The sequence below is a fragment of the Phymastichus coffea genome, unplaced genomic scaffold, assembly GCF_024137745.1.
Source record: "Phymastichus coffea isolate CEN01 unplaced genomic scaffold, Cenicafe_Pcof_1.1 PCOF00105, whole genome shotgun sequence".
Lineage (NCBI taxonomy): Eukaryota > Metazoa > Arthropoda > Insecta > Hymenoptera > Eulophidae > Phymastichus > Phymastichus coffea.
In genome coordinates, this window is record NW_026706916.1 from 566,780 (window position 1) to 580,927 (window position 14,148).

The window sequence follows — 14,148 nt, forward strand, 5'->3', positions numbered from 1 at the left end:
ATCTCTGTCGCAATGCTCGCATTCGAAACAAAGTATCACCGTCCCATTGCATTTTAGTTCAATTGCAGTTAATTTGTTTCAGTTCTTTTTGCGTGCTACTCAAGTAAATTTCGAGCTATTTCAAATACAAGCCACAATCGAGAATATACGAACCAGTGTTGAACTATAAATCTTTCAATTTATTCTTCTGACAAAATATCTTAATACAACAAGGACAAAAATATGCCATTCCAATATTCATAGATAGGACTTTTCCGCGGAATAGTATTTCTTTATTCATTAATAAAAGAATGTTGACTTGATCTTCCATAATCTAGCACGTAGCTTCGCGAACGCACATGACTTCTTACTCGGTGACGTTGCCCTCTTCTGGCCGAAAAATGTATCATGTCCTAACGCTTAATCATTTCATTTTTCTTCAAAAATATCTACGAAATAAGTTACTTACGTCATTCACAGTATCAGCAAGACTTCACGTTTGAAAGATGAATAGTAAATTCCCATCCATCTTCGACCATGTCAGCTGATAGCGCAACCACATAGAAAGAAGATCATTATTCTTCCCTTTCCGATTCTTTAAATCCACTTTATTGTGCAAAACGGAAGAATCGACCATATAATATGTGTAAGCCGCACACGCGGATAAACTTTCACGTCTCGTCGATTTCCACTGGCATCACTCGCAGAACGCGAGGCACACGGACGCGCAAATATTTTCCTCACGCGCGCACCTGCATGATAGTCGAAAGATTTTGCCGCGCGCGAGAGAAAAATATTCGGCTTGGTGGGAAAAGCCTCTCCCGACAAATCCCCTGAACGGCATAAAACATTTCTCGATAGTGCGACTTATTATTTCGAAAAACACGCGGATTTTTCGCACGTCCGGGCGGCCCGGGGGGGGGGCTACATGAAAGATTCAAACTCTCGGCTAATCCTTCGTGCTTTGCAATGCTAACGTGATTTTCCAACGGGCTCAAAGTACGACGATGGCAGTCGAGTTCTCTCTCTCTCTCTCTCTCTCTCTCTCTCTCTCTCTCTCTCTCTCTCTCTCTCTCTCTCTGTCTGATTCATATTTATTTCCTCGAGATTCCTACGTTCGTATGAGTGTACCGCCTATTTTAATCTGAATTTTGATGGTGGATAAAAGTTAGTATTGAGTTACCTGTCGTGCGCTGAGCAGCGCAACTGCGAGAGTTAAAATGTACGAGCTCTCATGTAATTTTCACTTCGAACGGAAATGTCCGTATTCAATATTTATTGAATATTTATGAACATGAAGCGTTTTATTATAATCATTCGTACTTCGGTTTAATAAAGAATAACATTTTGCATAGAATTATTGAAGAGGAAATAACTTTAGGAATAAGCAATAGTAAAATATAAACTTGATTTATTTTTGAAGGGAATGCTCGAATAATTGAGTATCGAAATCCTTGGCATAATTTAAATTAAATGAATAACTATTGACTTCATTTCTGCGCGTATGATAATTGGAATCGCGGGCGAAACAAGAATTTGTAGAATTTACGGCTAAGTGTCAAACGCAGAAGCAAGTGTAAATAAATGATAATACATAGCTGTCTTCGTTTTTTTTTTCACCATCCAGACTTCCATAGTGTGCTGATTCGCGCTCATTAAAACTTCATTACGCCACGTCGCAGCCAGGTCTTTTAGCCTTTACGCTTTCGGAATTTTTATTTTTAATTAATTCAATCTAGCAGCCGGTAATTGCACAAGAGTCTTCTCACGGAAAACGTGAAAATGCATAAATGATTTACCGAAAGAGAGGAGATAGACGGAAAAACGTGAATTTCATTTGGGTTGCTGTCATAGCCAGAAAATACGAGAAAGGAACAGAGAGAAAGAGAGAAAACATATTGGGCTTGAGATTCGATTTAAAGAATAAAAATACTCGATTAAGAAAACATCAGTTGAGCCGTCTTTCGTCGGCTTTAATTCTCTTTCTTTTTCCCTCGTGAAAGCAACGGAAAAGTCGTGCTTTACATGCGTCACAGGAGATAGAGGAAGAGTTTTGAAAAGAGACTGATTGCTGAGTTTTCTGTTTGATGTAACGACATTTGCGGTTCGCAATATTTCATGATTGATTTCTATTTATTTGACAATGTTAAAAAGATATTAATGTTATTCTCTAGTGAACATGTTCGGTTATATTTACATTATATTGAAGTTATTAAAAAAATCGATTGAAGTTATTTTTGATTAAATGTTAAATTTTGGAAATCGCTTAATATGCCAATAATCTACACTATAGACAATACTAGTAATTGTGTTACGGTAAACTCATCCCACACTATAGAAACGTAAAAAAACAAATCAAACAGTGTAAAGATTAATAAGAATGCATAAAAATGAATACTGAACATGCTGGACACGCAATTATTCCTTAGCAATGGCAATCTGAAATCGTTAATTAAAAATCTCCAACGAAAATAGTGCATTCGAAAGAAACGACAACTTAGGATTACTTGGAGTAATCTTAGTAAAATGTGCACTTAACGAAAGACTTCTAAAGCAATCATTTCGGTTAGCTCACCTCCTCCTTTTCCGGTAGAAAATGGAAAAGTAAAGTTTCGTTACTTGCCTAACTAATTAACGTCTGCAAACCGTTGCGATCGTGATCTTGCGCCTAAACTTGTTTGATTTCAGGCCACTCCTCTATTTATCGCTGTTAATTGAACAATTTTCGTAATCCCCTTTCATCGATCGTCGTTTAATTAAATGAAGTGCTGTGATGCTTGTTTATACACGCTGCTTGTTTTATACACGCGGATAGGACGTTTAACCTTTCGATTTTGTTTTGTGTTTCGTTGTGAGTTCTTCATTAAACACCGGAGTTTTTAATTAAATGGTCTCAGCTTCATTTTTATTGAAATGCGCAAATATAAAAAAGCAGAAATGAACCATCTCAAAAATTACTTATTTTCTTCATAAAACACAGCTGCTCAAAAAAATTGGCCTCGAAATATAAAGCAACCCACCTAAAAATATGAGCACTTGGTAAAGTAAGATTGTTTCGTTCGCCTCATCTCCACAACAGAGACAGCAACGGTAACAGCAGCCCCCCTATTACATTTGAAAGCCAAGCGAAATTTTACGGCACTTGAAGGATGCTCAGGAATCCATCAGCATTCCAAGACTCTCGGAGTCCTTATATACGAACGATAAAGAAAAAAAAGGAAAGGAGAGGGAATAAGAATCCTTTATTGCGAATCCACGGCCAGCATGCGCGCGTGATGGGATTTTTATACGAGACTTGGCTTATCGGTCTCTCTGTCCCTCTCTTTCTTTCTTTATTAGAAAGTAAAGAGGCTCTATTAACCCATTAACGGACAAAATTGCTTTCTTGCACACACAATTTCTACAATGTCAATAGACAATGTTAGTAATTTTTTCCCAAAATTTCACATAAGTGATTGTCAAGTGTGCTCTTATTCATTTCTTTGGTTAATTTTAAGCATTTTTTAGCGTAAATCTTTTATGTGATTCTGATACTTTTCAAATTAAAAAATCATCAGCATTTATACAACACGGTAAATAAACTGCCATATTGTATAAATGCTAACAAAAACTGAATTTCCATTGACTGCTTCAGAGAGTTCAATATACTTGTTTGAATGTAACAACAAGAAAAAGGAATTTAAAGAAAACGTTGAAAAAATTGGCTTTTTTTATTTTAGCGCAAAAATTATAGGGTAATTCATATTTTCAAGTAAAACTAATATCAGATTGCCAAAACGCTCACTTGAAAATTTCTTATATGGGACTTTTTAAAGGAAATCTTATTCTTTTGATGATTTTTTGAGACTTTTAATGATTTTATAAGGATTATCTTTTTCTATTGACATTGTGCGTTAGAAATCGTGTGTTCCAAAAAGCGATTTTACACGTTAATGAGTCCTCATATTTTTTCATTTCTATTAAAAATTGGCTGATAATTTTGTACACCCTTTTTGATATTGCAAATATTGAAAGAATTGTATGAATTTTGGCACATGATAGTGTAAAAATAGACAAATAAATAAATTTTTGTACTACTGTATTAGTTAAAATACAAAAATAACATTTTAAAACCTTTAACAACTGATTTGTCTTCGTGTGACTATAACGCGTATATCAATTATTAACTTGATATTATGAACTATTTAGTTAAATTATATCGAAGTTGTACCGATTTTCATTCCACAATTAATATACTTAGCTGCGAATCTTATTCTTTCTAGCACGTGCGTCCGCATACACACACTCACACACACATATAAATATATATAACCACTGTTTTCGTTTGATTATTGCAGATATAAGGTGGAAGTGGCTGGGAAGTCGCTGCCAGTGTTGACGAACTTGGACAAAGGGCGCTACGGAGTGTTGATCTTCGAGAACCTGAACAAATACTTGCAGATGGACAAGTGGAATCGCGAGCTACTTGACAAATATTGCCGTGAATATTCGGTCGGGATAGTCGGTTTCACGCCACCCGGAGAGGAAAGCCTTGTTGGAGCGCAACTCAAGGGTTTTCCTCTCTTTGTACATACCAATCTTAGGCTAAAGGTTTGTGTTTTTCTTTGGCTTTTCGCTGATATTTACTTTCCGTAAAAATTATTTGTTCGAATGCTTACGCGTAAAATGACAGTGCAAATTTTTCATCGGGTATAAATAGTCGTAATAATGGAAGACTACATATTGACTCGTTCTACTGAATAATACACTCGTAGTCTGCGAGACACATAACAACTTTACAGCGTAACTTTCTATTTATTATAAAATCGTGCTGATATTTCGTTACGCGTATGTATATTCTGCAGATCCTTCATTCGCATAATCCATAAATAATTCATACGGAAATTAACTTCTTATTCTAATTTTTTTTCCAAAGAAAAAAATTTTCGATGGTACTGCTATCTCTAAAGTCACAACGCGAGTGTAAAATCCATATCTCATCAATTCTACAAACTACCCTCATCGAAAAACTCTATGCCGTCGGAGTAATAAAAAAACTCCCCTTTGGAATCATAAAACATTCCCATCACGTTTGCGTATAAGTCTCTCTCACGAGATTTTTCGCTTCTCTTTTATTTTTTTGGCAGGATGCTCAGTTGAACGCTGCGTCGCCGATACTGAGGTTAACGAGGGCTGGCGAGACGGCATGGGGACCGCTGCCTGGATACGACTGGACAATTTTTCAGCCTAATCACAGTACCTACGAGCCACTCGCTTGGGCCCATAGGGATAGTATTGATTACGTGACTAATCGTAGTCCTTTGGCTACTGTTATACAAGTGAGTGAAGTTTATTTTGAAACGGAAAATATTTGATTTCATTTCTGCGAATTGTATTCCAAAATTCAATGGTGTTATTAGTGTACGCCACATTAAATAACCCATTAATTTCCCTAGAACAGACATCTGAGCTTATATAGTCGCCACGTAAAAAACTTCGAAATTTCTACACCTTATGTTCATCATGGCGATCTTTCCAATAGTGATTGTTATCAGTTTATACGAAAAAACTGTTAACATAAAAAAAATTAAAAATAAAGAAACCTAATTTTTAATTCAATTATTTTTTAAAGACTTTTCATTCGATTGATATGTTTTTATGCACCCAAAAATTATCTGACTGGTTGCCTCGATAACTAAACTAAAAATAAATAAGTTTTGTTTAATCTGAAAATTTGTTTATTAAACGAAATAGCGGTCCAAATAACAAATAATCTTTTTTAACTTAACAATTTTTTTGATCAAAAACCACAAACTTTTATAAAAATATTCAAAGAACAAAAATATCTTAGAATTAGCCATAACATACTTCTAAGTTTTTTCAGGAACATTTTTCTTTCGATTTTTTAATTTTCACGGAATAGAAATTTGGAGAATTATCTTTATAAAATTTCTAAAAAATTAAAAGTATTTTTTCATAAATTACAAGATATCTTTGTTCTTATGAAATTCTCAGTAAATTCTCTACTTTTAATAGGAACAAAAATATTTTAGACTCTGTCAAAGAATACTTCTAAATTTATTCAGACTTTCTAATGACGTTTTTCCGTTTTTATTTCATTTTCGATTTCATTATGTCAATAGCTTTTTTTTATGAACTTATAACCACCACTGTTGAAAAGAGCGCCATGAATAACATAAGGTCTGATAATTACAAAATTATTTCCGTTCTATTTCATTATGTAGCAACAATATAAACTCAGATATCGAAATTGTATCCAGTGGGTTTAAACAAGCTTGGCAGCTCGTTCAACAGTTCTTTTTTTTAATTGCATGAGCGTGATATCTTGCGTTAATTTATAACTCGTTAGCGTAGTGGCAAATCTAAATTTTCAAATTTAATTACTTTGACAATGTACGGAGTGGGAAAGCATATTTATTCGAGCGGGAATGCATTCAATTAACTTTTCCGGAAAAACCAATTAAAATGAATTCGTTATTTTATTCGTTATGTTTTTAATTAAATCGGAAAAGTTATTTCATCGCCCTGGGCCAGTTGTTCGTCTGCTAAACTGCTAATCATCCTAAAATTTACGTTTTATGTTTTATTTGTTTCGTTTTGTTTTGTTGATTGGCATAAAAACATTTTCGGTATTAGTAAACTTTATATGTTTGTAGCGGCATTTAAGCGCTTATTTTTTATTTTTACGTAAAAAGTTTACTATTTTACTTATCACTTGTTGGTATCTTGCAATGAAAGCTCGCAAGCCACGTTCAATCTCCTTTTGTCGCATAATTCAACCAGCGAGTAGTCATTAGACGGTCAAAAGCAAACCGCATCTTGGCATTTTCGTGAAAAAAAAACTTCAGCTCTGACACCTCATTATGGCAGCCGCCCTCGTCGTGGTCTCGGCAATTCTATTTTTTCCCACAGTAGAAGACGAGAAAGGCTATTTTAGCAACGGTAATCCCACGGAGGAGACATTCATCGTACTTCGTACGCTCATTTTTTCTTCTTTCCTTCCTATTCTTCTTACTCTGTCGCGCAAACTTTCTTGTTTGCCTTTTCGCCATTGGGCGTTGGTCTCGTTTATGTATGGATCCGCCATTTTTATTGGTCGTAAAACAACAAAATATTTGTGAGAGGATGAGAATGCGAACAGTTGAGAGAAAGAAACGAATATAGAGCATCAAGCAGAAGCACGCGAAGGGGAAATAAAACACACTGTTGGAATATTTCCTCGACTGTTTTTTACGGACCACCGCGGCGCCTTGTTTTATCGACGGAACGTATCGCTTGTCATTTCATTATTCTTCTGATTATTATGAATATGTCGTGAAAATAATGCTGGCGAAATAAAAGGAAAAAGAAAATGTGCCCGACGCGGTAGCTATTTCATCCGCTTGTCTTGCATTCGTGGCAAGGTGCACAGACAGGGAATAAAAGAGTAGCTTGCAGGTTTCTAGACTTAGCGATTTTCATTTCTAATGGTATAGCCTCCAAAGTTGACGCAAGTTGGAATAAAATTAATGAGGTCTTCGAAGCCTTGTCCTCATTCCCTCTCGTTGGCGGCAAGTGGATGGGGTCAGCGCTGTACTTGCAAATTGAAAAATAAATGATTTTCCGTAAGAAACGTACGAGCGAGGGCTCATTTAATCCATTTCCCGCGCGGCGACGCGACAACGACATGTTACTGTAATAAAACAAAGGCGGTGAAGGATGTTTACGGGCTAAAGGCTGGGAAAAAATAGTACGAGAGAGTGAGTCTCCCCCGAGATAAATGACGCGACGAGCGTAGCGGCGCGCGAAAAAAGGTTACATGTTCGCACGCCCAGGCCTGTGTGAAAACGCGAGTCACGAGTTCTCCGACGAAACACACGTGAGATTGTATTTGCGCATGTGATCCTGCTTCGCCCTCCCCTCGCCCCCCGAAAATAATGGACCTGTCGCGTATTGCGTTTCCGCGTACAGCTAAGCAAAGACATTAATCCTCCAGAGTAACTTCTTTCTTCTATTTCTTTTTTTTTTAATTTCATGACAATTATAGGTGGTATTCTATTTTATTTTGGTCTAGATTACCGCACACATGACCATTTTATATGCGTCACTCTTTAAAATAATGCAGTTCGGTTTACCTCCATTAGATAGAATATTGAATTACTTTCAGCAATATGATTTTTAACGAATATTAGAATATCATGAAAACCACAAGTAAAATCATTAAATAAAATACTTTCATGGTGGATATATCTATATCTAACGATGGTTATGATATCACGTTCCATATATAGCAATAGATTTGATTATCAACAAAAACATACATAGACATATACTAATCTTTTCGTATCTGAACTTTAATTGCTTTAATTTAAAATAATCATGCGTACGACAGGTTGTCGCATGCAGATATTTTAGATATTTTATACACAAATTTATAAAATAAATAATCATCTTTTCAACATTTACAAGAACTGGTGTAGTTTAGCTGTATAATCTTAGTTTCTTGTATAGCTTACCTCATGTTTCACTACTATAAAACCATTCCCGTTAATACACCATTTCTACCGTACGTGCCATAAACAAGCTCAAGCCGTTGTCTTTAAACTAGCAAAAAACCCACACTACATCTATAATGTTTCACGACTGTTCCATTTCGATGAATGAAATTTTTTGTTCGTTCAACCGCAAAAAGAATCATTGGCGTATGCACATAGAGCAAAAAATACGAAAAGGAGAGACAGAATACACGTAAGAAGCCCAACGGAAAAGAAATAGGTATGAGGAGAAAGAGAGAGCGAAACAATCCTGTTATTGGTCTCGTTTTGGCCCAGCAAGGCATTTACATCCGGGGTGAGAGAGAAAGAAAGAGAAAAATTCACGATTGCAAGATTCCACGCGCTGTTCACGAGCGTGAGAGAGGGAAAGAGAAAAAGAGAGAGAAGAATGAGCACGTTGAGCCGGTGCCACTTTCTTTTTCTTCATCCTCTCCTTTTTCCTCGACTTGTTTCGTCTTGTCACCACGAACGAAGAGCGCACGCCCTCAGTAGGGTGGGGATAGCGTTGAATGTTAATCAATTTTTTCTTCTTTTCCTTCAAAGCTTTTTGAATTGGCTTATGAAACTCCTATTCTTTTCGATTCTTGCCAGCAGATTTATAATTATTAATCTTATTCATTTTAAATATCGATTGTTTTCGCGTTTTAGTTTTCAAATTAGTTATGACCATGTCATAGAATAACAATTAAATCTAGCGAGAACGATTAAATCGCGAGATAGTTGAATAACTGTTTACTTATAGCAATAAAAATTTGCTTTATCAAGGCCTAAAAAAAAAAGAGGGCTAGCAATTTTGTTTGTTTTATATTTTTATAAACTGATTGAATTTAAACCGATGTTTTGTTTAATTCGTTTTTTTAAGCTTCAATCTAAATACATGTTTCACGATAACGAGCCAATTAAAAATAAAAATATCATTTGAAATAGTCTATATCAAAAATTTAATCATTCAATGTCAATGAAATAACGAAGAAAATAAAACAATTTTAACATAAAAGATATCATTAAGGTATCACATTTATTCATATTACCGTATATCCTAACTACTTATGAAGTTTGTGTGCCTCTCGGCTTGATAGAAGTTTAACTTTATCAAGTAACACCACCACCACGAGCTGGCTGGCGTTGGGGATGCAATTTAACTTCTTGCAAAGTGATTCACACGTCAGATAGTTAGCGTATCATATTCCTAATTGTTCAAAAATTATAGCTGTACGAATGTATAAAACGTCGGCACTTTCTAACTTCAAATAAAATACGTAACTTCTTTGATCCCAAATCAAGGAGATAAAAATTTTCGGCATATATATAAAAGCTCGATAAATCCTAAATCCCTTTGACGGTATAGATCGTATTCTTAAAGCTCACAATATTGTTATCTCTCGCCTTCAAAAGAAACGGCACATGTCACGACAACCGTAAACTGACCCTCGAGTTTAAGAAACAAAACAATAAAAATGAACGAGAGAGAGAGACAAAAGAAAGTTACCTGCAGAAAAGTTTTGTATCGGACAACAGACATTTTTATGTTCGCGTGGGTCTGTAGAGTTCTTCGACGATATAAACCCAAAGTTCAATAATATGTAAGTAAACTTTACTACTACTGCAGTTGCTGGAGATGAGGTTTTTTGATGCAGTCAGAAGGTCTTGTCTCGCTAACGATGAGAAGCTCGGTTGAAACGTTCTTACTTAAAAAAAAACTTTGCCTGTTCTCTTTGCGCAGACGCCTAATAAAGAAAAAGGCTTTTGATTTCTTAAAAGGGTGGAGTATATTTCAAAGTAACGAAACAAAAAGCAAAGCAGTTTGATTATTTTGAAATACACAATCTTATCCCTTTATAAAAAAATGACAGATGCCATGTTGTAGCATTTTTTTTCATAATCTGATTGGGTGAGATGTGGTCACGTAATGTACTGTTGTATGGCCGCAAATAAGTGTGTGTATGGCTTTGAGTTGATATTTTAGTAATAAAAATTCGATTTATCATAACCGAAATGGGTCATTTTTAAGCTAATGAAAGTAAAAACATAAAGTCTAGTGTTGTGTTAACCCTTATTTTATAAAACTAGCAGCGCGTAAATCTTTTCGTAAAAACTAGAGGTCATGCTTTAAAATTGTTCTAATTATTTTCTATTAGTAACCAATAATCTGGTTTTTGAATGTGTAGTGAAATAAATGTTATAATGTCGCAATCTTTATTAAAAAATGGGATAAACGTTTAATAATAATTTAATCCGTACAGTTAAAAAAGACTAAAAGATTATTTATTGCAGGTGTCGACATCATAAATCGTAAATTTAAAAATAAATTGAGAAGTACATCTTGGAAAAAAGTTATTCATGTTAAATATGTAAATATCAATATAACAATAACAAATGAAAAGAAGATAAGAGCATGTTACGCGTCTGATCCTATATAAAAAAGTGATTCCTACGTAAAAAAAAGACGGCCTATCGAGTGAAGTTATTTTATTCCTGATCTGATTGGTTCAATGTAGTAACGAGAATCGTATTATGAGTAAACGGCGCTAAATAACAGAGGTATTTTAGATCGATTTATGCTCAATCTATTAATGAATAAAAATAAGTAAAATAATTTACAGGCATTAAAAAGACATCATATTGAACAAATTAATATATTATTTCATAAATAAAATACTGTGCACTAACTTCGGTTTTTTAGTGCAGTAATTAATTATCATTATTAACCGAAACATCGGTTAATATGAATCTATCCTACAAAAAGTCTTAAATCCTCGACAAATATATTAAAAAATAAAGAAAAGTAAATTGTAACGCCAGCTAACGGCACGATTTATTTTGAAAAAGAAGGAGAAACGAATTTGATTCACTATTCATTATATAGATAATTAGATAAAAATTATATAGATAATTACCTAAAGATATGCTACGTTATTAAGTTTGAAATTGTAACTAAATCTTAGAATATCAACTTAATTGAATTTTCATTTGCCAATTAATGTTGACGGATGTTAAGAATATTAAAGCATAGAACTGTACTGTGATGCAGTGTATTTTATAATAGCTTTAATTTATTTAATAATGATATTTAATATTAATATAAACAAGAGATCAGTACACGGATGACATTAGTTCTGTAAAACATCCTCGCGAAATATTTCACAGCACCGGCCAATCCGTAATATCATTTCGATACTAAAATACATGCATAATGATTAAAGTACAATGGTAAGCGTAAAGTTAATGTGGGACTCAATAACAAACGACCAGATTTAACGTGAAATATCCATAGCTGAAGCTCATACATCACACATGACGATAATCTATTCGCATTATCTACACGCGAGCGTTATTCATTCTCGCGAGAATTCAATTATACTTACCTTTTTTCGTTGGAAGATGTCTATATTATTAATCCGCTAGCGAGAAAAGCTAAGCGAGAGAGAAAGAGAGAGGAAACGTAATCCTTTGCAAATGATTATTGCGTCGTCGTCGAGCCAAGTGGTGGTGGATTCAAAGCGCCCTTTACCTTCCATCTTGGCTTTTATTGCTAATAGCAATTGCTTGAGTTTGTTCAACAAATTGGATATTGCAGCCAAGAGGAAATATTTCGTTATCATAAGTCACTGAAGCTAGCGTTGAAAATTTCGAACATAATTACGATTCATTAAATTTTCATTTATTACGTGGTGCGCGTACATACCAATAGTTGGAGCGCTAATTTCTAAAAATGATAAAGTTATCCATCGCTTATTAATTTTGAATATTCAGCTTAGATGAGCTATATTTTCACATAAAAATCGTGTGAAAAGTGAAGCAATATTTCTTTTGCATCTGATCGTATAATTTTTAATTGTATTTAAGTGAAATCGTAACCTGACAATATAATAACACAAAAGACAGAATAAGGTAAATTGCAACAATCATCAATTAGCTCTCAAAATATTAAATCCAGTAAAATAAAAAATTCATTGTTTATCTAAATTACAGAACTTTAAAAAATATCAAACACACTATAAAAAATACTATACACCGATAAAAAGCGCGTACGTCATTATAGCAGAAACGCCCACATATATTCAAGCGAGGCGAGTAAACATCACTCTAGACGCACGTCGCGTTGCAAGAAGACCAAAAAAAAAGTAACAGCAGTAGCAGCGAGCTAAAGCGTTAATTGGATCCGCTGATAATAATAATAATAATCTCACGGTGATAAGCCAATTATGACAGCGCAGCTGGTTCGTCGTATATAGCACTGATTTTCAGCGCCGCAGCTGCCGCTCCTCTCGACATAATTAAATCAAGAGCCAATTGCTGCCAAATCGATTATAATTGTAAACCCTCTGTGTGTGCGTGTGTGCACGTGTATGCGCGTGCGCGTGTATGTATATGTGCGTGACGATAATGAGCAAACGTTTTATCGCCGATTCAAGTCCATAGTATAAATTCCAATTACTGATGCTAGGATGCCCGAAGTAACAGTCGTACTACTGAAAATCATCTGCTTTCGACGAATCAATCGCCGAGTTACGCATTTGAAAAAAGAGAGTGAGTGGGGGGAGGGGGGATACTACGTACTCACTCGCAAAGTGAAAATATCATGTAGCAAAGGAACTTCAATTCCCGACATTACGCTCGTCACCCCGGACCACGTAACGAGGCTATAACTCGGCTGCGTTACGCGAATCCTCTTCTCAGACCTGTGAGTCACTATATCCTCTCTCACGGCCACATTATACGGCTCTCATTGCCATCGCCGTCTTCCTCGTCCCCTCGCGCTCATGGTCTACTAAAATCGAGGCACTTCGTAATTCTACCTGAAATTTGCAAGATCCTTGCGATCTGTTCGATCAGCTCTTATTACGATCGGTGAATTTCAATTACGTGTGTAGTGGCTTTAGTTAAATGACGAATTAAATATCCATTTTATTAAGTGTGAGTGTGTGTAGCATACTTTATATTAAGTGTTGAACAATGTTTTATTTATTTCTCGAAATTAATTAATATTACGTTAATATCTATTTTATTTTAATATCAAGCATTTATTCTGGTTTGGTTTTGTTATCTTTCAAGAATTGCATTGCCTTCCGGGAATTGTTAAAATACACTAGAAATGATATAATAGAAACGTTGAATTTTTTTCTTTTAGAATTCAATTTTGATCTACAAACCTGAGCAGCAAAATGGCTTGGATCTTCCTGCCAACGATTTCTTTACAATTTGCCTATGAAAAGAAGTATAGCTGCTGAGGGCATACCTATCATAAAATTGTTAAAATTTTTTTTATCAGTCGACGTATCATTAATGCATATATTCGTAGAATGAAGCAGTTTTTTTACGTCTGAATGGTGACTTCTCGAATGTTACTTGTACCTGCGAGTAAAGTCGGTTTTTAACTTCATCTAACAAAAAAATAGTTTCTTAAAATTCTAAATTGCAAGAATCAGCTCACTTATTGTCAAAGTATCTGGAAAATCGAGACGAGGAGAAATCTCACAACACAATATGACATATCAAATTCTGAATTTATTCAACGAAGCAAATCTCTATTACAAACTCGAGAAAGTCAAAAGTAGGAAAATAAGACGCTAGCGCTCAGGCAGTCGAGTATCAAGTAAGCGAGCATCGTTTCGACAACTTTGGACTCGGGAGA

General features: G+C 34.9%; 1 protein-coding gene across 1 annotated transcript in view; it reads left to right on the top strand.

Moving 5' to 3' along the window:
- LOC131670234 (bifunctional heparan sulfate N-deacetylase/N-sulfotransferase) overlaps positions 1-14,148 on the top strand; it is a 125,793-nt gene that overhangs the window by 102,306 nt on the left and 9,339 nt on the right. Inside the window, exons 4-5 of the mRNA XM_058945664.1 lie at positions 4,317-4,569; positions 5,106-5,297. Of these exons, the coding sequence (XP_058801647.1) occupies positions 4,317-4,569; positions 5,106-5,297 (445 nt within the window). The remainder of the gene's footprint in view (positions 1-4,316; positions 4,570-5,105; positions 5,298-14,148) is intronic.